This window comes from Gouania willdenowi, chromosome 3 (genome assembly GCF_900634775.1).
Source record: "Gouania willdenowi chromosome 3, fGouWil2.1, whole genome shotgun sequence".
Classification (NCBI taxonomy): Eukaryota; Metazoa; Chordata; class Actinopteri; order Blenniiformes; family Gobiesocidae; genus Gouania; species Gouania willdenowi.
Genome location: NC_041046.1, coordinates 30,911,584 through 30,936,485, shown reverse-complemented (window position 1 = coordinate 30,936,485; position 24,902 = coordinate 30,911,584). Strand labels below are relative to the sequence as shown.

The 24,902-nt window shown below is 35.9% G+C and overlaps 1 protein-coding gene across 2 annotated transcripts in view; it reads right to left on the bottom strand.

Annotated features, from left to right (window-relative positions):
* LOC114458197 (heterogeneous nuclear ribonucleoprotein C-like) overlaps positions 1-24,902 on the bottom strand; it is a 60,947-nt gene that overhangs the window by 11,108 nt on the left and 24,937 nt on the right. For both annotated transcript variants that reach the window (XM_028440525.1, XM_028440535.1), the window contains exon 3: positions 2,140-2,190. In XM_028440525.1, coding sequence (XP_028296326.1) covers positions 2,140-2,190 — 51 coding nt within the window. The remainder of the gene's footprint in view (positions 1-2,139; positions 2,191-24,902) is intronic.

The following is a 24,902-nucleotide window of genomic DNA, read 5'->3' as shown; positions in this document are numbered from 1 at the left end:
GAGGCAACCATTTGTCTACACAGAAACATACTCACATAACCATCGTCTGCAGCACCGGCCAAAGGCTGGAGAATCATCATACAGTGTGGTAAAAGAAATGTGAAAATCAGCAGTGGGTGTTTCCCATGAGCAAAGGCAGAAACATGCAGGAGTAGAAACCGGAAAAACAAAACATAAAGGTGGGAAAGGATGAGAGGTATTATTTAGAGCTCGGTACTGATGTGTGTTGGAGATAAATGGAAAATAGTTGGAAGTTTGCAGGTCCTTTCAAATGTTTAACGTGTCTGTATCCTCAGAGCTGAAAACAGCTCAGGATTCAATGTAAAAACTTTCGCTTTCTTACTACAAAACACCTGCACAGCTGTGAGAACGTCTTCAGCAGTGTGAATTTGATTTAGTTTGAGTTTGTCATAGTTTTTTGACTGAAATGCAACTTCATTTTAGTCAAATTTTACTCATTAGGACTTTTTTTTTTTTCAGTTATAGTCTAGTTTTCGTCAACTAGATGACATTAAGATTTTAGTCGACTACATCAGTTACAGATAAAGACGACTAAAATATAAAGCACAAGAGCTTGTGCATTTTTTACAGATTCAATTAGGATTAACCTAATATGGGATGTTATTAATGTTTGTAAATACACACAGTTTAGTTTTAATTATTGTTTTGCTCCTATTGAAGCATCAGTTTATAAGCTGATGTATACCGCTGTTATTGAGTTGTATCAGTTGTGTTTTTACAATGGAGATAATAAGTGATACTTCATCCCACTCCCTTTCAAGCAGTGTATTTATTTATTTATGTTATCTACACTATTTATGTATCATGTCATTAGCCATGTAGGCTACAAATGGAAATATGTATGTACGCCAGTGACGTGCAGTCAGGGTAGGCAAGGTAGGCAGTGCCTACCCAAGGGTGAAATGATATTTTGATGATTTGTTTTAATTATAATATAATTCTAAATTATTTATTTTTCCATTTCCGATAGCCTACAGTACCGATAAGTTTGAAAGTGTCAGCATTTTGTGCTTTTCATAGCCCAAATGCCTAAACATCGCTATTTCCTGGTACGGCAGAGACGCTGCACAGTCTCACTCCGCTGTAAAGGTGCGTTCACACCGAACGTGAATGAAGCAACTCGATTACATTAAAATTAATGTAAATGACATGATATCAAGTTACCTCCCTTAAAGCGACATGACGTGTAATTTGAGCGACAAGGTCGTGCTCATTGTACGCATACCACTAAAGCTTTTTCTGTTTGTATTAAATTGCTCAAAATAAATAAATAACTAATGAATATCTAATTTCTAATTAGTTGACAAAACTATCAATACATTTTGATATAGTTTTTGTTTTTTCATTTTTTATTTGTCATAGTTATTGTCACTTAACAATTTCATCATTAAAGTGCCTTAATTAGCGCTTCCATGTGTAAATGATATAAAAAATATGTAAGGCTTTTGAAAAATCTAAGCAATAAGTCACAGATATCAGTCCCTGCAGGATCAATCTTCTCTTTAAATGTCTTGATTTTTTTTGACCAATTTTTATTTAATTTGGGAAAATTCTTGTGAAACCTTTCAAAGGTAATCTCAGGATTTCTCAGGATTTTTTCAACAATGTGAGATTAAGAATGGCCACCATCATGTGATGTAAGCATAGGGAAACTGCCCTGGAAAATATGGTGGAGTTTCATTAAATTTGTGAATTTGAAGATGCTGAGATGAATTATTTGATAATGTAAACAAGGTTTACAATGATTCATGTCTTTTCCGTCATTTTTACTTTCTCCTGCGGGCCAAACTGAGTGCTCTAAGGACCGAATTTGGTCCCCGGGCTTGCAGTTTGACACGTGATATAAGTGATAATGCATTTCAATGTGAATTGTGCTGAAAATGTATTGTTTGTTGGCAGCGTTCACTCAAACCTCTGACCTGTAATGTTAGATTGGTTGAATGGTAACAGACCACACAGCCAGCGGTAGACAGTGAGTGACAGTTGTGTAGCAGACACTAACAGGCTGCAGGAACGGCTCCATGCAGCCAGGACAAAGAATCTCTTTTAGTTTCTGTTTTTGTGACACACAGACACAGAGCGGTGTGCGAGGTGCCGTGCACGGCTCCCTGACAGTACCTGTCATAGTAGTCCTCGTGGTAGCTGTCATAGTCCAGGTCGAACTCAGATCTGCAGGAGAGGTGGAAAAAAAAAAAAAGAGTCAACAGCAGATACAAAGGAGGTTGCAGGTGCATGAATGCATGAAAAAGGCTTTTAAACAAGCCATCACAATTTCCACTCAAGGCACTGTACCCCGAGCGAGTATATGTGAATTTCATCGGAGTCACGGTTCCATCATTTCATCTGGAATAAATACACTGATCAGGCTCTCCACTCAGCAAGAAGAAAAACAACTTTGCAATTCTTCTGCCTCAAGATCTGCAGAAAATATCTGTGGAAAAGCTTCATGTGTAAAGCAGAGCGATTTAAACCATGAATAACTGCGAGGCTTGGGTTAGATAGAAAGAAAGTAGGTAACTGATGTGTTTGGAACAGGTATAGGCCACGTGTAGTAGCTGAACACAATCGGAATTAGGAATCCTAAGAACCATAAAGTCATTGCCACACAGTGAGTAAGGCTTTAGCACTTCTTCCTTATCCTATTTTAACGTCTCACAAGTCGACAAGACAAATGTATTTGTGAAGCGCATTTCATACACAAGGCAATTCAATGTCCATTACATGATCAAAAAGTGCAACAGAAAACATTTAACAATTTTATAATTAATAAGAACACTAAAATCAACAATAAAATGATTAAAAATCTCCCCCTCAGTCATACGCAGTAGAAAAAAAGAGTGCCTTCAACTTAGATTTAAAAATGTTCACATTAGATGCTGACTTAGCTCTGTTTGCAGTTTGTTTCACTTCTTTGCAGCATAACAACTACTGTAAACGCATTGTCACATTGTTTGCTGTGAACTCTGGGCTCCACTATTAGACCTGTGTCCATAGATCTGATCAAATACCTGCTGGGTTCATACCTGACTAACATCTCTCGATGTATTCGAGATCAAACCCATTCACAAATTTAAGTAATCCTCAAAACAGCCTACTATCCTTTCATTTTGTCAATTTTAGTGACAATTTTTACTTCTTTTAAAGGGGTGGTATATGAAAAAATCACTATAATGGTTTTGCTAGAGTGACATACATCTCTTTTTTAGCCTCATTCATAGGACCAAAGTTGAAAAAGTTCAGCTTCCTCCCTCCCTCGTTATTCCACATTTTGTAAAAAGTCAGCTCCAAACGGGCAAGTTGGATTTTCCCCGTCCGTGATGTCACACATCGGGAACTTTTCCTCGTTTCGTCTTTGGAATCTGACGTCTTTGTGACACAATGCAACGCAGCGGTTGGACAAAACAGTGGACTATCACCTTGAATGGACGATTCCTGTAATCACTAGAGGAAATGATGACAATAAAGCGACTGCTCTGACTCTGCAGACATATACTGCTGGCGCACGGCGCACACACTTCACGAAACAGTGTTTTTCTGACTCACAATCCCAATAGCTGCTTAAATAGCCATGTGTTTTACTGTAATGTGCAGTTTTTTGGCTGGAAAAATAACAAGAGTGTGTGGATAGCATCTACAGACACGCCTACTTGTGAATATGCATAATATGCCGCAAATTAGCCCATTTTTAGAACTGCTCAGAAAGTCACCTTTCAGAGGGCTAAATCTCCAGAAAACAGGCGAGTTTGGGACAATAACCCTCAAATACTATGTTGTTGTGGTTCTAGATGGGTGAAAAATAGCATAATACTGAACCTTTCATTTTCTCAATGTGACTGACTTAAATAGCTTCAAGGTTGTATACAATGTGAATGTCAAAGCAGAAGGAAACTGGGGTTGGATCCAGGATTGTTCTCCACAGATGAGGAACCTTTAAATAACCAACATAGCGAAACACACACCCATGCACACACACACACACACACCCACACACACACATACACCGACACCCGCACACGCACACACACAGCATCACCAGAAACCCAATTGATGCAAGTTTACTAAAATAAGAATAGGAGGTTGTAGTGGCAGAATGCAGAATGAAACTCACTCAAAACGTTAACAACAGCTGAATACAGTTTTTAAAGTGTACCAGTACATCCTGGATACGTCTTACATAAAAGCTACCAAAGGCTACTCAGGTTGGGCACAGGAGAAGTGTTTTTACCGTTCAACTTTAGAATCAGCTTTTTATTCTTGAAAATATTGCACACTATTACACCCAGATACAGATAAACTAAGACAATCAAAGTACCACCACCACTGTATATGTGTATGCCTTTGTGCATAATTAGACTGCAAATTACAAATTATCCAGCAATCTTTTTTATTACTGTTCCTCTGTTTCATTCAGGCAAGTTTTACAGCTCAGGAGACAAGAAACAACTTCATTTGCCTTCATCTTTGTGCTCTTTGTAAAACTGCAATAATAAAAGCTGGTCTTTGTCTAAGTGACCAAAGTTCTTAGCGCTCTTGCAGTGAAAGTGTTTTCTCACCTATTTGAGAACGTGAAATGCAAAAAGGTTTTTTTTGAATGGATACTTGTTTCCTGCGCACACTTCAAAACTCACTTCACAAGTAATTCTGTGAACTGCTCAAGGTAAACATGGTAAAAACACAGAGAAAATAACAGCTATTCACTCCAAATCCTTAATGACAGGGATGTTCAATTTAATTTGGTCTCAAGTTTGTATTTTTTTGTCTCATGTTAAGTTAGACTTTTGTAAACAGCTAATCATGGAAATCAAATGATAGCTTTTATGAATAAATAAATAAACCATGAAGGAAAATAAAGAAAGAAATGTAGCAATTTTAGTAAGTAAACGAAGGCAAACCTCATTTAACTGGAGCCGTCAAATGTTGATTAATAAAAATGTATTGTGTAAGGACTGCTGGATCATTAAAATGTCACTTTGTACATCGACGACATGACAGAAGTATTTATACATAGTTTAGTGAAGATAAATGTGTGACACGTGAGCACAGCCCATTTAGACAGTAATTACTTCTAAACACTCAGCGACAGGGGGGGGGGGGGGGCGGGGCAGCTGGACAGCAGGGTGACTAAAGGCTAATTAATTTCTTTTCATAATTTCTCAAGTGCCAAAGCAATCCATTAGACATGGCTGGCTATAAATCATGTGGTTTGTGTGTGTGTAAGAGTGGGTGAGTGCATGGCGTACACAAACACGTACGTGCACTGAACAAAGAGGCTTTTCTCTCTCTTTTTTTTTTTTTGAGTCGTGATGTTTTCAGTGAGATGTTTTATCAGAGATATTGATAAATCTGCCTGGAATGATAGATGGCTCCCAGACTTTTCACAGTCCCGTACCCCTTCAGACATTTCACCTGAAGCCATGTACCCCTTACAGCTGCACACTTAAGAGACATAATGTGATGCCTGTTATTCAACATTGGGACGGTGACCCCATGTGGGGTCGCCTGGAATTCAAATGAGGTCCCCTGAAATGTCAAATCAAATTATAACACCACACACAAAACAATCTTGAATAACTGCATTCTATACTTTCACTTTTTCAAATTTAAATCTTGTTAAAATAAAATGCATCTAGTCACTTTGAGCACTAATCTTGCCAACAACAAACATGATCAAAAGCTAATTCTAGAACGAAAAAAAGGGGAAAAAAAATGTGTGATATTAAAATGGTGTCACGACCCAAAAAAGGTTGGGAACCACTGATGTAATGGCACATACTGTATGTAGCCCTACAGTAAAATGTGTCTATGACTGTGTTTTTTGACTAGAATGTCTCTCCGTCACCATGGATAGTCTTACATCGGTTAATGTGTAATTTTTGGTAAAGCATGGAGGCTCCTGACTACTAGTCTATTTATATTTGCCATTTTTTTTTTTGCCTAATCGATCCGATTTTTAAAGATATTTATGTATTTATTTTTTTGGTTTTGTTGTACACGTCTGTGCCAGTTACATAAATGTTCTCTCCCTAAATTTAAAGTGAACAGATGATACATAAGCACCTCGGACTGCTTAAATAAATGAGTCGATTTTTTTGGATCGTGACTACATTTGGATATCAAGAATTTCTGCATTTTAGTTTAACTAGATTTATATTTCACAAAGTGAAAGTATAGAAATTTGAGATTGCGCGTTTTGATAAGTAAATATCATTTTTTACAAAATATCAGGCGACCCCATTAAAACTCCCGACCCCAAGGTTGAAAAACACTATTTTAATGGCACCGGAATAGATTTATTTCTATAGATTACATCACTTCCGGTCATTATATTTGTTAATTTCTCTCTCTCGTACCCCCTGTAGTGCCATCGCGTACCGCCATTTCAGAAACACTGGTCAACCAGACTCAACATCCCACAATGCAATGCACAACATTTTTCCAACAATGTCAATAAGAGAGTAATGTGAGAAATGTGGAGATCAAAACAAACTTTTGAGTGGCAATTTAACCGTTTTACATCTATTTCTGAGCAAATGATCTTCGATCTATTGATCTATGAGAGCTACACTATGTCTTTATTTTGTATCCAGCAACCTTAACCAAACGTAATCACACTGGAACAAAGAAGCGCTGAGAAAGGAACATCAGACCATAGAAACAGCAGCTAAATTTAGGCTCCACCTGAAGAAGGAGCTCATCAGCAATTTATCACACAGGGTACACCAAACGATGTGAGCAGGAAGCAAGAAATAAAAAGGAATTAGCTCTCGTAGATTAAATGTGTTATCCAATTTTTACTTTGTAGACATTTTATTCCTGTTTTCCTTGTTAAAACAGAGAGCACACACCTCCACCAGGCACCAAACATCCTCTGTCAGATATCAGCAGGTAAGTGGAAACATGATCATTCACCCTGTAAAGGCTCAGAAGAAATTTACAAATAACGATACAGTAGGTCCAGATGTACGAACAACCCCACTTTTAAAAAAAATCTGGATCTGATCCGGATGAAACTCCGTGGAATAATTAAAGCACAAACAAACCCAACATTAATGAGTTAATTTTAATGAAGATATGTTCTATTATGAACTGAGACATCATTTTTTTTTGAATGTCACATTTTTTGTAAACTGATCTGGAATCAGTACATTGATCCAAATCATCACCAAAGTTTAATTGAATCTTCCATGGCGTGAGATAAATATTTTCCCCCTGGGATTATTAAAGTATTTCTGATTCTGATTATATAATACTTCTGACCTAATCCTGCTGTTAAATCTAAATCTAAATGTTAAATATTAAATCTAAATGTTACATTTAAATCTAAATCTAAATGTTACATTTAAATATAAATACAAATGTTGACTCTACATTGAAATGGTAAATCTAAATGTTAAATGTTAAATCTAAAGTTGATGGGTGAAACTAAACATTTAGCTAATTCACCGTTACAATATAGCCCGTAACTATTGAATTCAAATTTAGATTTAGCATTTAGATTTAACATCTGGATTTTTATTTAACATTTAGGTTTAGATTGAACATTTATATTTAACATTTACATTTAGATGTAGGATGTAGATATCGTTATGCGAAAAAAAAAAAAATATCACAAATTTCACAAATGTTGCTGTAAATCTGGTCAAAAGTAACATAAAAAATTTTACATAATTTTTTTTTAAAGATGTGGTTTGTTACTAAATATTGTAAAAATTTATTTTGGTGCCCCATACAAACTTAGTGATGAAGATATGGCCAGTAAAAGTAATACAATGTTTTAAAGCCTTGCTCTGCTCAGACATATTATGGGCTAGTGTAGCGTACTGACCTTCTTCCTAAAGAGAACTGTGTGATAGTGCAGTCAGACTGTCTCCATGATGTGTTTACTTTACTTTTGGTCTGTTTCTCTGTGACTACTGGTGCTCTGTTGCTGTGCAGATGCTAAACCTGTGGGGTATCAGTAAGCCTCTGATTAAACTGAAATCTCATATGAGGCCCAGCTTGAAATGTTATCAGTGAAAGAGGAAAACCCTAATCCTTCCTTGATTTCAATTAGATGCTACTCTATAAATGTTGTGGGTGCAAATGAAAAGGGATGGGGAAACCAAGGTCAGAATGCTTAGTTCTGTAGCCCACTTTACATAAAGACTCCCTCAATGATCATCATAAACACACAAAGCATGTGTCTTTCATCTTGAACTAAGTCAATGCCAGGGTGACATGTATTACTGTACAATGCCATCTATGCCTTTGTATTTCTATGTAGAAACTAGGGATGTAACGATTAATTGTAAGGCAGTTAAATATCGATTCATAGGTATCACGGTTCACATCGATTCTCTGAAAATTGAATCGCAGTAGCGATATATTTAGAGGGTGCTATATATTCTTCTCTTGTCCAAATGCTGAGGCGGCGGGTGGAATCTGCGAATACTTTCTTTCTGGCCGCCTTCTACTCTTAAACATGTTCATAAAGGATTCCTTACCCCTTTAGCACTGAAAGAATATCTGTAATATTACGTGAATATCTGTAAAAGTCACGTTTTTTCTATTAGCTCTGTCTGATAGCATAGCATCTCTTCTTCACTGCACAGAATAGCTGCATCCCAACCAATCACTAGGTTACCAGTGCCCTCTGCTGGTCAAAACAAATATCTGACGTAAATACAGTGCAATGACGGTTTTTTTTTTAAGTTTAATTGTTAAGGCACAAAATACATTTTCAGTTGCACTTTTAAAAAGAAAAATAACTATTATGTAGTTTTGTATTGTTTACTATAGAATCAGAATTTAAATTAATAGGCTTATTTTTCATTTATATTATTCCTTTATTTATTTCATTCAAGATTTATTTTTAGTTAAATTACATTGTTTTGAATAGTTTATCAAGGAATTCTTTTGACAATGAAAAACAAAAGGAAAATAGTATAGTATTTTCAATAATAAAATAAAGGAATGTTTTTCAATCATCATTTGTCTACAGTCCCATTTTGTAAAATAAATCATGAGAGAATCGTATGGTGAACCCAGTATCGTGAATTGAATCGTATCGGGAGTTGAGTGAGTCGTTACATCCCTAGTAGAAACTGTTATAATTCTCATATCTGCCTCAATGAATGAGTAGTTTCACCTTCATCTATTAGCAACAAAGCGTTGCAGAGAGCAGATCACAACTCACACTGTTTCCATCATAACTACATGGAGTATAGTCTAAAGCAGAGATGGACAACTTCTATCACAGCGGAAGGCCACAAAAATGTTATTATCTGATCCGAGGGCCATACTATATAAACGTCCATGTTAGCATTTAGAAAAAAGACCAATCTGAGCATTAATATACAGGTAATTTGTGGGTTTCCTTGGTGTTTCCTTGTTTATTTTCTTGTCAATATGGCACATTTTTGTTGGTTTTTTGAGTCATTCTATGTGTTTTTGTTATACTTGTGTGTTATTGTTGTTACTATGTGTACTTTTCTGTCTTTTTGTGCAATTTCATTGGCTTTTTTTTGAAGTCCTCTAGTATATTTTGTTGTTTTTGTAGTCATTTTGTGTTTAAGTAGTTGTTTAGTGTGTCTTTGTTATCATTTTGTGTAGTTTTGACATTCTGTGCATTTTCCTGTCATTTTCTGTGTTTCTGGAGTTTTGTGTGTTATATGTTGGGCTTCATACAACTTCCAACTGCAAGAATTACAATCTTGTTTTGGGGGGCCATATGTGGCTCCCAGGCCACCAGTTGCCTATGTCTGGTCCAAAGTAGTATCGTGTCTGCATTTGTTTTCAGGGAGACCAAATATTTGCGTGGTGTTAAAACCAAGAGTTTGAAATAATCCACAATCAATAAGAGATGATTTAATAAAAAAACAAAAACAAATTCCCAATACGCAGTTTTTCTATAATAATAAATTGTCAATAAGTTATTGATCATCTGTACCTGGTTACTTGGGTTTGCTTTATGTTATTGAAGACGTTTTCAGACAGAGGGAAAGAACATTATTATTGACTATCAGTAAAAACATGCATACTATACTGACAACATCTACACATCTTTCCTCCCAGTCTAATGGTTATTTTCCCTGCCTCGTCTAGTTCTTGGATTAGGCATAAACTACTTTCCTCTATTTTATTTATGTTAGCAATAATCAGGCTTCTCTGGCTTTAGGTCCATTGATTTCAAGTAGCTGTTGTTGCAAAATGTCTTGTTTGCACGAAAAACAAATCTTTCTCCTCTCATAGAGAGTATTGTCTTTTTAAATGTAGGTAAGTGAACAAACACAGTGGAAATTCATCTAAAATATGTGATACTGATTATCATCACAGGATTTGATCTACATTAGGCATTATTGCAAATCTTCCCAAAAAAAACACTAAAAAACAAAGTCTGCCCTCAGGCTGATGGGAAATTCATTCACCACAAAGTATGTTTTACAAGCCAAATAGGACATTTTAAATGATCTAATCGTAAAACGCGTTCAGAAAACAACTTTAAAATGCAAAGAATTATTTTGCATAGACAAATCAAAACTGACCAATATATCTCAAATAATGTGTTGACAACTTAACATTTAATATTCATCTTAAATATGATCACGTGTATATACAGAAAATAAAAAAAAACATTTCATTAATCCAACTTTGGAAGACCTTTTACAGTATAGCTATACTTTAAAATTTTTTTTAATTTGAATGTAGTTATGTATTTAGTGCTAATACCGATTAATTGCTTGTGGATGGATTATTTGGAACAAAAATGATGAAAAGGAACACTATTTTAACAGCCAATGACATGTGTTTTAATGTTTCCCTATCGCTCACCTGCACACACCTTATTCAAAACCTGCTTATTCTTCCCATAATCCTTCTCCTACATGGACATTAGGGTGGTTCACAATATAATGGAATAAAAAAAAGTTATTCAAATGTTGCCAGATCACATTTTGCTTTGTTCCTATTGATATTTTGAACATATGTACCAAAGAATTGGTAAAGGGTGGCACACTTTTTCACAATTTTCATAGCTCAACCAAAGAATATGTAACTTTCACAGATTTCAGAAAATGTAATGATATAAAGGTAAGTATGGCCATTAATAGTTTCTCCCTGCATTTATACTAAATAAGTAAATGAGAACATTAAACTGGTTCAAACACTATTCCTGAAAATACAAAAAACTTCAACATTGTGAAAAAGTGTGCCACCCCTAAATGTTCAGCGAATGACCCACTTTTTCATACAGATGCTTATAATGTCAATATGAACAGGGCAAAAAAGTGATTGGGCAAATTTTGGTGAAAATGTATTTTGTGATATTGAGTGATATTGAGTGACAATAAATCATGTTTTAAATACAGAAATCTATAGTCCGCCCAAAACAAACATTTACATCAAATATAAAGTCAATTATCATTGACGAAGGCTGTAAAAACAGAAATAATTGAACATTAACTGCAGTTTGATGATAATAATAAACATTAGGCCAAAGATACACATGTTTTTGTACAAAAAAGGCGGAAGCCCACTTTGTAATATGTCAGTCAAACTGATTCCAATTATTATTACTCTTATGTTTGACCACTAGATGTAGCAATTTGGCTAAATTAACACATATCCATTTTTATCCAGGTTTCTGAGGTGCCATAAGTAATGCTATTTTCTGTTCCACTCTTTGGTGGCTTTGCGCAGGTGGTTAGTTCAGCAATGCTTTGACCAATCAGAATATTTGACACAAAGATAAGAGCCTGTAGAAATTGGTGATATCAAACACTAGAGGCTGGTCTTTAGCCCTGGCTAATCAGAGCTGGATAAAGGAGGACCGCTTATTTTACGCACGAGCGCTTTACGCACATTGGACAGAATTCTCGACTGTGAAATGGCTGAATATGTGTAATGAGAAATTTGATGATACGATTTGTATTTATCAAGATATGGAGATTTATGCACATTGAAGCAACTTTTGATAAGAAACGACAAAGGTAAGTCACTATTTGTCATCATTGCTGACTTTTTCCGCGGTGTATTTTCTGAGATGTTGGCAATGTTTTGGTACGTAACACACCCAACTTGTATATCAGTGGATTCACCTCAGCCTGTAGTTTTACGTAGGCTCTTGTTATAGAGCTCTGTGTTTATTTTGTTACTCACAACAGTGGAAAAACTGCGAGTTTGATCGAGTTGTCGACTTTTCCCTCTTTGAACTAACGGCCTGGTGTGTGTGCTGTGGTCTTTTGTTCTGAATGAATTGCTTAGGATAACGGAGAGGTATAGAATGTGCGATTTCATTCGTTCTTTAAAACATTTAGACCCGTCAGAGTCACGGAAGCTGGAGCTGCCCCCGCCGGTGGGTCCGTAGGGGCTGAAGAGGTAGTTGTTTTGTATTTTTACACTTTGTTTTACTGTTGGAAATAGACGTTCCATCAGCAAGTAGAGAAAAATAGAAGAGTAGTGAGGCAAGAAAGACATAGTTTGTTAAATTTTTTAGTGCAGAGTAAATCCGGATTGACTCTAATCCTTTTGATAAGAATGCTTTACTATTTAACAGGAAATGTTAAGCATGAAGGCTGAACCGTTACCAGTAGGGTTTGTTCTTTTTTCTTTCCTTTGGTTTGACAACATCCTGCTTTGCAGCAAGTGTTTTAACCCTATTTGTTTTACGGTTTGTGCTGAAATAACAAGAACTGAAAAAAGCAAGTAGTTTCTCATTTTGACATCGAGTAAAAGTAATAATTTTTAATTTTGGCAACATATTCGCTTCCTAGTTTTAGTAAAATACACAGGAAACATAATGCAGCAGAATAATCAGGAGAAAACACATTGGAGCAACACGGCCCACACTTACACAGAGACATTAAAAACAGAGTGCGGTCGACAAGAAATGAGATTACAGTGCGTAAAAAAAAAACTGCTCTGGGATTTTCTTCTGCTTTGGCCCCAAAATAAGGGGAAAAAAATTACACTTGTGTTCACTGACTGACAATTACAGAAGAGGAAAGCAAAGCAGGAAAAAAGAAAAACCATGGTATGTTCAGCAGCAGAGTGATCAAGAAAAGAGCAGAGCGGCTTTGATCGGGAAGGAGAGGAAGATGAAGGCAGAGCTGGCAGCTCGCTCGCCTCTCAGACGCTCTCTAAGGACACACTGAGCTAATCTACTCCTCTCTTCCTTTCATTTAATCACTGTCGCTGTTTGCACATTCCTCACAGCTTTTCTCCGTGAAAACACCTTTTACTTTTCTTGATATCACAAACAGCATACCATTATTAAAAAAACAAACTATCATTTAGCTTTGAATGTTTTATGGAGATAATGTGGATTTAAACAGCAATAAATAAAGAATGATGACTTTTATCTTTAGCCGGAATAATCTTAGTATTGTTTGATCTATGACATAAAATGTATTTGTAAACTACATTTATCTGGCATGTTCAAATCAAATCATCTTTCTGACTTGTTGTTTTGAGCGGAGCTGAAAAACATCACAGAGGCTATGATTCACTAAAAATCTCAATGATGCTGAAGGAACATCACTAAAACTATGTTGGATACACAGTTGAGTATTTAGAGAAAGTCCTGAATAGGATCACTCACACTGACACAGCTTAACTAAGCTTACAATGCCAAAGGGCATCTTTAGGACTAAAGCAGCGTGCACAGAACAGCTGGAGTTAAGGTTCTTTGAACATTTAAATAGAATAGAATACATAGAATGCGTTTTATTGTCATAATACACAAGGTACAACAAAATTAAAAGACAAAGATACAGAGAAAATAAAAAGAAGATAGATAAATAAGTATTTAATAGGGGGGAGCCACTATGATGATAAATAAACAAACAGTGAGAACAACAAGGATAAATATATTGTCTGAAACCTGTTCAGTAAATGTAAACTACTCTTTAATTCTCATTTCATAATGAGTGATAAAAAAATCAAAAAAAAAAATCTCTATTTTCCATCATTTTGACACATTATCAGATTAATTTCTTTAGTTGCAAAACTTTTCCTGCATGCGTCTCTTTGTGGAGTTGGAATAAGTTACAAATTACATACATTTAGAGAAGTAAACAGCATGCATGCCATTCATTTTTTTCTGTTATACCATCAAAGCCAACAAAGGATCATTCCTCATACAAGCTCTATCAATGATGAATGCTATGCTTCTTTTGTCTACTGTTTGCATTCAAAAGCACCATGAATTCTAATGTGATAATCTCTCTTTAATGACATGAAAGTCAACACATTATTTCAGAAAAATCATCAGAGATGTATCCAGTGTAGGACTACATGTTTTAATGGCCTGGATTGAATTTAAAATAATTAAAAACATAATTTTAAATAATCACATATACAGAATATATACATATATATATATATATATATATATATATATGTATATATATTTCTACAATGCAAGTGTAAGGCAAGGCACTTTTATTTGTATAGCACATTTTATACATGTGGTAACACAATGTGCTTTACATAATTGAAACTGGAATATATTAAGATGATTAAATCATAAAATCAATCAGCTTTTTTCCATTTTGAAATGCAAGTTTAGTTTTTGACACAGGACAATGCAATTTCTCTCTCTCTCACACACACACACACACACACACAAGGCCGATATATGGACTTTTTATATATATATATATATAAATATACATTTTTTTTAATAATATTTATAGCATGTGTATGGTAGAGGTAGAAGCCAATAGTCTTCCAAATAAAAAGCCGATTTAATAGGATAACCATATAATATAATAGTGCCTGATCAAACATCCTTATCCTATTATATCCTTAATAGAATAAAGATTTTTGTTTTACTTGGTTGTGTACGGGTGTATTTAAAGTACAATAAATGTTAAGAGTTCTATTAGTGTATTTCATTTAATTTATGATATATACATTTATATCATATGAGTGTTTCAATTGTCTTTCATAATCAATGTGCTTTAGAAAAAAGTATATGGGCTTCAAATATTGGCTTCCAAAATCGGCTTTAGATATCGGCCATCGGCTGAAATAAAAAAAAAAAAAAAAAAAAAAAATTGGTATCTGCATCGGCCTCTGAAAATCCCATATCGGTCGACCTCTCCAAAGAGCATCTTCATTATGTCTTAAGAAGCTATTTAAACATGCACCAATCACACATTCTGCTGTTTTACTCAATGATGGTGAACGATCAATAACACAACTCTGTGCTATCTGGTAAGCCTACAGTGTGCATGTTTTATTTAGTTTGGTACTCCAGAGAGGGAGTTATAGACCCTAGTAACACACTAGAATAATGGCGTCTGAAGGTGCTTTCAAACTTAGGTCTCACATGAATCAACGGTAAATTACAGAGCGAGAGCAATTTATTCAGTCTGAGAAAAAGGTGAGCATATATAAGGGTGACATGTCAGATTGGCGCTCATCGTTCTTCTCTTTGTTTTAAGTAGCCCTGAGTGGCTGACAGCCCTTAAAGTTTGATTGCAACCGTGCCATCAAAAAGGAGTCATGCATTGATTGAGGGGAGCTTAAAGGTGTTGCTACTTCAATGACGCTTTGAACAGGAACGAGAAACAGAGGTGGAACCCTGAAGGCTTTGGGCTAAAAAAAGAAGGATGGACCGTGCATGCAGAAGGAAGCACAGGGACTTTTTCTTCTTTTGGTCAGATTGCATTTCTTATGTTCTCATAAACTATTAGAGGTGGTGAAGGAGGTAACGCTCCAATGTGGGAACCAGGGCTGGACTGGGACAAACATTCAGTCATGGAATTTCATGTTCAGTCCAGTGATTCTCAACTGGTCTCACCCTGCGACCCATTTTGCCACCGTCATTAAATCGTGACCCACTTTAATCTTATTAATTTACATAATCTTTTTTTTAAAAAACATAAATCTATATATTTGCCTGTGCAACAAGTATTTCACAACAGGCCTGTCAAAAGAAAAGTTTCTTTCAAAATAAAAGACAAGTCCAACCCAACATGAGAGACATTAAGTATTTATTTATTTATGACCAGCTGTCCACGACCCACCCAGTACAGGTCCGCGACCCACCAGTTGAGAATCTCTGCATTACATTATCCAGGGTTGGGGTCAACAATAATTGTTATTGCGTCATTAATAATTATTATTATGGCTTAATTATAATTCTAATTGTAATTTTGAAGAGCTGTTGCTGGAGTAATCATAATTAAATTGTGATTTAGTTTAGATAATTACTTTGTAATTGTAATTGCCATAAAAATTCCATAAAAATAGTCAGAGGTGTAAAGAGGACTAATGTATTATACTCAGTACTGTTACTTGATTGAAATTGTACTCAAGTACAAGTAAGTCATACATAAAATAATGAAGTACAAGTAAAAAGTAGCTCAATTAAATAATACTCAAAGTAAAAATTACCAGTTACTTTCACCCCCCATGTTTATTTTAGGTAATAAATCTTGCCACAGTTTCCTTGCACACAATAAATATCTCATGTATAAACTTAAAAAGGAAAAAATCAAATCTTGCACGATTGAAGCTTAATTTATTTTCCACAAAGGCATCTGTATAAAATAAAAAGGTTGGTCAAAATGTATAAAATCTTTAAACTCTAAAACTGAGAAAATAACCAGCCATCAATGCTGTTTGGGTTCATTACATTTAATCTGGTTGGTCGGCTATGATGTGATGCATTTGATTGTTTCATGTTTTTGTAGTTTCACAATGTTCGTTGACCATTAAAAAAATAAAAATAAAAAATACTCAGTAATGGTTGGGTGTAGAAATGTAACAAATTACTTTACTTTTTTTTTAAAACTTACCTAAGTACAAGTAAAATTACTGATTTAGAAATTTCCTCAAAAAAGTACCCATGAAAGCAACTGAATAACAGTAATGTAAATACTATTAAAATATGTTTCATATCAAGCTTTCCCACATTTCACCATTTAAAAAAATAAATTAATTGAGGTGTATACTGACACAAAAAAGACTCAGACACCCACACCAAAAATATTAAAACCTATATTTTCATTGATTAGGAAGCCTAACAAGGTAATCAATAGATAGGAAAGAAATTAGATGACAGATATTTTTTTTAGTGTATTTTACAGCTGATTTAATTATTATAACAGAAAACTAACACAAGAGGAAGGTTAACTTTTATTAGGTTATTTATTTCAGGCACAGTAAATGTAATTGAACTTTAGAAATTGAGAATAGAATTGTAATTAACTTTCTGAGGATAAAAAAAAACAATTGTAATGCAATTGTAATTGGAAAAAATGCCAGTGACTGTAAATGTAATAGAATTGTAATTGAACATGGGTAATTCAAACCATAATTGTAACTGAAAAATGTAATTGACCCCAACCCTGACATTATCAGAGGACACCACGAAGTCCACAAATCTTGTAACGTCTTCTCTCATGCAAACTACACAGAGTCTAATTCCTTGATAGCAGTGAACAAATAAAACACAAATTATCTCAAGGAATTACATAGACAGCTGTAGCGATCAATCAATTTATCAATCTTTATTGATTATAGTGTCAGATCACAACAGAAGTGATGTTCATGACTAGAGCAGGGCCGTGTCTAGCTTTGTGGGGAACTGTTGCAAGATGCTGTTTGAAAGCTTCTAATGCAGTGTTTTTTTATTAAATCTTGGGGTCGGAAACCCAGCTATTGAATAAGAGAAGATTGAATAGAAAAGAGAGAGAGTGAGGATGGCTGAGGAGCGTTTGAGGGTACGGACACAGGGCGAGATGAGTCAGGCTCTCCTACAGCTGTCAGGGAGTGGACATTCCTCACTGATACCATGGGTTTGTTGGATCACCCACAGTACGACCAAACTGAGAGATGGTGAACGGCTGAGGTAAGTCATGTGTGTCGGGTGATTTTTATGTGGAATGGAAAAAGGGTGTGGACCACTGATCTCCAGATTCAATAAGCATTATCTTGTCATTTATATCTCGATAATAACGCACCCATGATGCATTAACGTCCTTTTTTTAGGTCAGCAGTATTTCGGACGTGTTTTATTTTTGTCAGCAGCTTCACGCACAACATGTGTTTGTTTTATACCAATGTATTTTATCAAGCATGAATTAAAATCATTGTTCCTATATCTTGTTACCTTGTGTGTAAAATGCCAAAAAGTGCATTTTTATAACTGTTTTACTAACACGTCTAATACTGTGTCACCAAAGCAGGGTTTGAAACACACGACTAAAAGATGAGACATGAGTGAGAGGAAGCACAGAGTGTGCACTGTGTACCTGAGAGATAAATGTTATCTGCATTTAGTCGTTATATTTGAGTAACGACTAAAACACTGCTATTTTAAACTTCAGGATGTGTCACAAGACTAAATGATTATTAAAATAACCATTTAATCCAAAAAGTTTTCAAGTAGCAAAAACTTTCTTGAGCTGCTCTCTATGTCATCGTTCAATCAGCGCAGAGCCATGCTCTATAAAGTATCGCCCCTTTTGGGCAACCTCAGCCAAATTGAAAATCACCCACACTGTTCTCATAGACTCCCATGTAAATTCAGTTTTTTTTCCTAATTTCAGTCATTACAATGCATTCCTTATGGGTTCCTAATGTGCTTCAGTCATACCTAACGTGAGCATAGCCGGCGTCGGATTGGCTGGAACTGTGAACTTAAGGCAATGCTGATGGTTTTAACAGACTACTGCCTTGCTCTAACCCAGGGGTCACCAACGCTGTGCCCGCGGGCGAATGGTCGCCCGGGAGGACCACTTGAGGCGCCCGCGAGGCATGTTCTAAAAATAGCACTGATCACAGTAGAGCTCTGTCTAAAAAAAAAATTGTTACTCTATTTTTTTTTTTTAAAGCAGAATTACTCACATAGGCGGGAAAAAAAAGAAAACTTAATATCATTGTGCCCTAGTTTTCAATATCACTTCAATTCACTTCAGAAAATTCTTGATTTTACCCATTTTTGTGTAATTTAGAGGAATTTTGTGAAATTGTTTGTGAGAAATTGTAAGACTTGTGGAAAAAAGTTGAGCTCTTTCCACTATTTCCAATTAAAAATGACTATTCATGTGATATGAACAAAGGAAAAATAAAATCTCCTAAAAATATTGTAGAGTTTCATCAAATTGGTGAATTTGAGATATCAATAACTGGATTATTTGGTAATTTACACAATAAATGTTTAGTCTGTCATTTTTATTTTCTCCTGCAGGCCAAATTAGATGCTCTAAAGCGGGGGTCACCAACGCTGTGCCCGCGGGCATCTCTCTGATAAATCATGGCACAGAAACAGAAGAGGAGAACGGGACATTTCTAAGCATTGCACTTCAGAATTATTACCGTCACAATAGATGTGAAACAACAAAGGAATACGGAAAGTTCTGAGCATCTATTTTCCTGCAGCAAAGTCTCGCGGGATGAGATTTCATGGGAGTTACGAGGCTCCTGCTCAAAACAACGTTAAATGGAAAAATGTTGTCGACATTTAGAAATATCGCTTTTATTTTACAAAAATCTGTAAAGGAAACAAAGATGTAAATGTGCAGCTGGGTCTGAGTAAATTGACGTCTTGTTTTTATTCCGCATTACTTTCGTTCCTACTCCCCTTTCTGTGTAAATGCATATACATAGTATAGTTGATGCGTATGAGAGACGGTTGTACCACACTGTGGTCTAACTGGTCCATGCTTTTATCTCCAGCAGACTGGACTATTGTAATGGTCTTCTGACAGGAATCCCCCAAAAGAGCATCAAACAGCTACAGCTGGTTCAGAACGCTGCAGCTCGGGTCTTTACCAGAACAAAGAGGTCAGAACACATTACTCCAGTTTTAAAGTCTTTACACTGGCTCCCAGTCAGCCTCAGAATAGACTTTAAAGTTCTGCTGCTGGTGTATAAATCTGTGAATGGGTTTGGTCCAGAATACATCAGTGACATGTTAGTCAGGTATGAACCCAGCAGGTCTCTCAGATCTATGGACACAGGTCAGATAGTGGAGCCCAGAGCTCACAGTAAACATGGTGATGCTGCTTTTAGTTGTTATGCTGCAAAGAAGTGGAACAAACTGACAGCAGAGCTGAAGTCAGCATCCAATGTGAACATTTTTAAATCAAAGTTAAAGGCACTTTTTTTCTCTACTGCATATGATTGAGAGAGAGATTTTTAGTCATGTTGTTGATGTCATGATGATTTTACTGATGATTTTAATTGATTTTACTGATGATTTTAAATGTTCTTATTGATTTTAAACAATTGAATGTTTTATCATGTAAAGCACATTGAGTTGCCTTGAGTATGAAATGCGCTATACAAATAAATTTGCCTTGCCTTGCCAAATAATCCTGGAGGCCGCCTGTTTGGAGGAGGATGAGTCCAATTCTTCTGCATGACTTAAGACAATCTGTAAAACACTCATTAGAAATAAAAATGAGCCAATAATGCTGCACTTTTATGCTCAGCTGTAAAAGTTCACAAAAGGGGGAAAGTAGTGTGATAAAGTGACTGGTTAACAGGATATATGCCTGATCATTATACAGTGTGCATGTGTGTGGCCTCTCTCCAGGAGGGATAACGACTTTAATTTAGAGCTATTCGTCAAAAGATCAGAGTCTCACTGAGAGCAGTAATTGGAAAATTCAGAGATGAGAATATTTAGAGCTAATTTGTAGCATTACACTGCAAGGTGACAAGTGACAACCAGGGCACTTGTAGACACCGCTCCGCATTCCTCCCATTACTCATAAAGAGTGTGAGTAGCAGAGATATAAAGACATTTCCTCTAACCGGGTCCCTGTCGGAGCGACTTAAAGTGCTAAGTTTAAAGGTTACCCCGAGGCAGGCCGTAGTAATTAATCCCGCCAGCCTTTTTTTTCGCTCTGTCAAGCTCCAGCATCATTTCAACGCCCTGAACTCTGCTGTTCTCCTGAAATTACAAAAGAATCAAATCAAAAGCTAAAAGTCCTTTTAACTTAACTGCATGAAGGGCAAAGTTTCATGGTTACACAGAGCTAAAAACAGCTTCTTTGCTCCTTATTAAAGAAAGACACTGTCAGAGAAGTGAAATGAAGTGATGTGTGGCAGTGTGTGAGCATCTGTATTTAGTTAGACTTTGTCATGCAGCTATAAGGCGAACAAGTTTAACTCCAGCATCTGAACGAGCAATACATCGACGTTGAGATTACGTTACAATAGGCTGTCATTCACAAAGACTTAAGTTAAAGGCACTCTTTTTCTCTATTGCGTATGATTGAGAGGGAGATTTTTGGCCATGTTGTTGTTGATGTTATGTGTTTGTTGATCATTTTAAATGTTTTTACTGATGATTTGAAATGTTTTTTGCTGCCGATTTTATTGCTCTTATTGATTTTGAGCTGTTGAATGTTTTTTGTTGCACTTTTTAAATCATGTAAAGCACATTGAGTTGCCCTGTGTATGAAATGTGTGATACAAATACATTTGCCTTGCCTTACCCTTGGTAGAGTCATTAGCGGTTTTCGCATTGATAGACGGGAGTGACAGTCAGCAAACCAACAATAAAATGCAGCTACTGATTCTCACTGAACAAAGCTCCTGAACAGCTGCTTATTTTCAAAGCCAAAGAGCTCCTTGTGTAACGGTTGGAATATAAAAAATAAATAAATAAAAAATAAAATATCAAACCATAAAATATGTTGTTTATTCCACTGCAAGTGATATAGAGATTTAGAAAATTATTATTTTATGTCAAGTTTTCCTTGAATAAATCCCACTGATGGAGTTTTTTGTACACATTTGAAATCCTTTGGTTTGCGTTGCTGCCTCAGAGCATCGAGGATGAGGGATAATGACCACATGACTTTGCTTTCTCTACTTTTTCAGAATATCAATATTACACTGTAGCAACTAAATGTCCCTATTCTGCAACTAATATGGTACAATTGTGTCCTAGCTTATATAATATAATGTACTGTATTACCTCCACTAAGGAGGTAATGTTTTCACCTGCATTTCTTTTTTTGTCTCTTAGCATGAATATGTCAAAAGTACTGGACAGATTTTAACAAACTTTTAGACAAAGATAGATGGAAGATCTCATTAATACAAATAAATACAATATACAACAAATAAATATATATTATATATAATAAAAACTGGAGCAGTTTGAAAAAAAAACTAAAATCACTGAATCCCTATGTTCAGCTTTTTAAGATGATTCTCCAGCACCTCCTGCTGGTGACTTTGCAATATAAATTGTGAATGATGTATGAATGTAGTTCTCTGAGTGCTCTCATTTTTTTTCTTCTTTTATTTGTCTCAATCAGTAAAAATAAAAAAATTTAAAAAAGAATACAACAGAATGTGGCAGAAGAAAAACAATAATAAATCATCAATATCTAAATGACAAAATAGAAGTTATAGAGAATTTCCATCGTAACTCAAAAGAAAAAGACAAAAGTTGTTAATATGCCCCTGAATTTACTACTTATGCTGCGTTCACACTGAATGCGTTTACTGCGGCACCGGATGCATCTGCCGCACGAAACGTACAAAAAATGTCGCCATTCGCTTCATACACATTTCATACCTGCTACTACCACCTCCTCACTGATTCTCCTCCACACCAAAACCTTCCTAGTCCAGTCCTGGTTATAAAGGCCGTGTCATATAGCTCCAGGTGGTCATATACAGCTTCTACTCCATGGTTGAATGGGTGAACAAAGCGGTGTCCGTGTTGACGTGACGTCATCGTCAACAAAGACTCTGATTGGCTTTCGTCATGCAAAACAGTTGCAGGAGTTCAATATTTTCAACTCTTGCGAATGTGCTGATAGGCGTAAAATCGGGAGCGCGCTCGCACGGCCAACGCACTTGACGTGTGGATTGGACCGCACCGCCGCACTGGAAAAATGTTGCATCTGGGACGCATCGATCCATTGACTTTGTATGTAATCTGGAGGTACGGACATTTCGTGACGCATCCAGTGTGAACGCAGCATTAGGTTATACATTAAAGTTCAAATCGTCTTGAACCGGAATCTCAAACTCAACAATATTTGAGATGTGCAGTCTACCAGTTTGCAGCAAATGTGTGATGCCCCTGTTTTGATAAAAGCCAACAAAATAAATAATAAAAAAAAAAAAAGTTTCAAAGACGAAATTGGGCAAAAATTCCTACCAGCAAAAAGTGCCCAATACACTGGCCAGTGTGTTCACTATTTGTAAATTCACACTCTCATCTTCAAATTTCTATTCCTGCTGTTAACCCCCATTACCCCCCTGTGCTGACAGTGGGATTTTTTTTAGGCCGCCACAGAAAAGGCTTTCAGACATGACACACATACACACAGTCTCTTTATATTTTGTCCCAGTTCACCTGTACAGGGCCTGAGTTCCTTCCTTTGTCCTCTATCTGATGTTTTACAATTTGTCACCAGATGACATCTGGTCTGTGCTTTGTGGATCAAGCTTAACCCAATCCAAAATAAAAAGTGTTAGATATAAATGCAAACATTGAAGAGAAGAATTGACCAACATTACCAATATAAAGCTAATAAAGTGTAACCAATCTCCAAAACCACCTTTTTCTGCTGAAAACAAAAGTATTTGAGTATGAAGTAGCGTTGTTGGTTGATCCTAGTCCTACTTCTGACATTTTAGTTTAATTATTTCAATTTGGCAAATTTCGTTGTAAAAATGCAAGAGTGACTGCCGACTATGGGTTGAAACCCAACTATTACAATCAATTTTTACTGTTGGCTGATAATGGTGGTTAGTAACGTTTTGGTGGCTTCTTATATCACAAACCACCCTTGTTAGCTCCGCCCGTCCTATAAAAACCAGCACCTGTGGACTCTAAGAGTAACAGCCTCACAGTCAAGGATACATGAGGTTTGTTTGTCACATACATATATACTACTACTGAATAGTACTTTATGACATGTAGTGAAAAAGCATTAGGGTGTTCAGCTTTTACTGTGGTACGCTATAAAATCTCTTTTCCTTTTCTCGGTTAGAACGATTGAAGCAAATGTAAACTACACAAAACATGGGCATTTTGATTATTTCAGACGGCAGATTCTCAAGCTACTTTACTTCCTGCCCTCCATGCAGCAATGTGACATCACGTGAAATCAACCTAATGACGTAAATGACAATCATTGGCTTTTATGTTAGGCTTCAATTAATTGGCTTGAAAAATAAGTGGACTTAGTATATTTGGCCTATTACAAAACCAGCATCTTTATTATGCCCTCCCCAAAAACAATTAAAAAAAAAACCTTTGAAATATTATTTTTTCCACACCTTCAAAAAAAAATTGTACGCACAGCGCATACAGGATTCCGGCTGGCGGCGCAACTGTTGAGTAATGAGGTAGTTAGCATAGCATAGATTGTTCTTTGTGGATTTTATAGTATAAACTGCTATAGTATAGACCAGTGTTTCTCAAATGGGGGTATGTGCACCCCTAAGGTACGCGGTGGCACTACAGGGGGTACGAGAGAGAGAGAGAGAGAGAGAGAGAGAGAGAGAGAGAGAGAGAGAGAGAGAGAGAGAGAGAGAGAGAGAGAGAGAGAGAGAGAGGAAAATAACAAATAAAGAGTGAGTCTTGGTTCCACCCCAGGTGTGAGATAAACGGAAATGATAAAAAAGCAAAGAAATAAATCTATTCAGGAGCCACTAAATCAGTGTTTTCCAAACTTAGGGTCTGGACCCCATGTGGGGTCCCTTGAAATTTTTGATTTTTTAAAATTATTGTTATTGTTATGTAATTAAAACCACAAACAATATTAAACAACTGTATTCCTATACTTTCACTTTGTGAAATATAAATCTAGTTCAACTAAAATGCAGTTTTAAAATATTTTAGCTCGAACATGATCAAAAACTAATTCTAGAAAAAAATGTCTTTTGGGAAATTCTTAATATCAAAATAG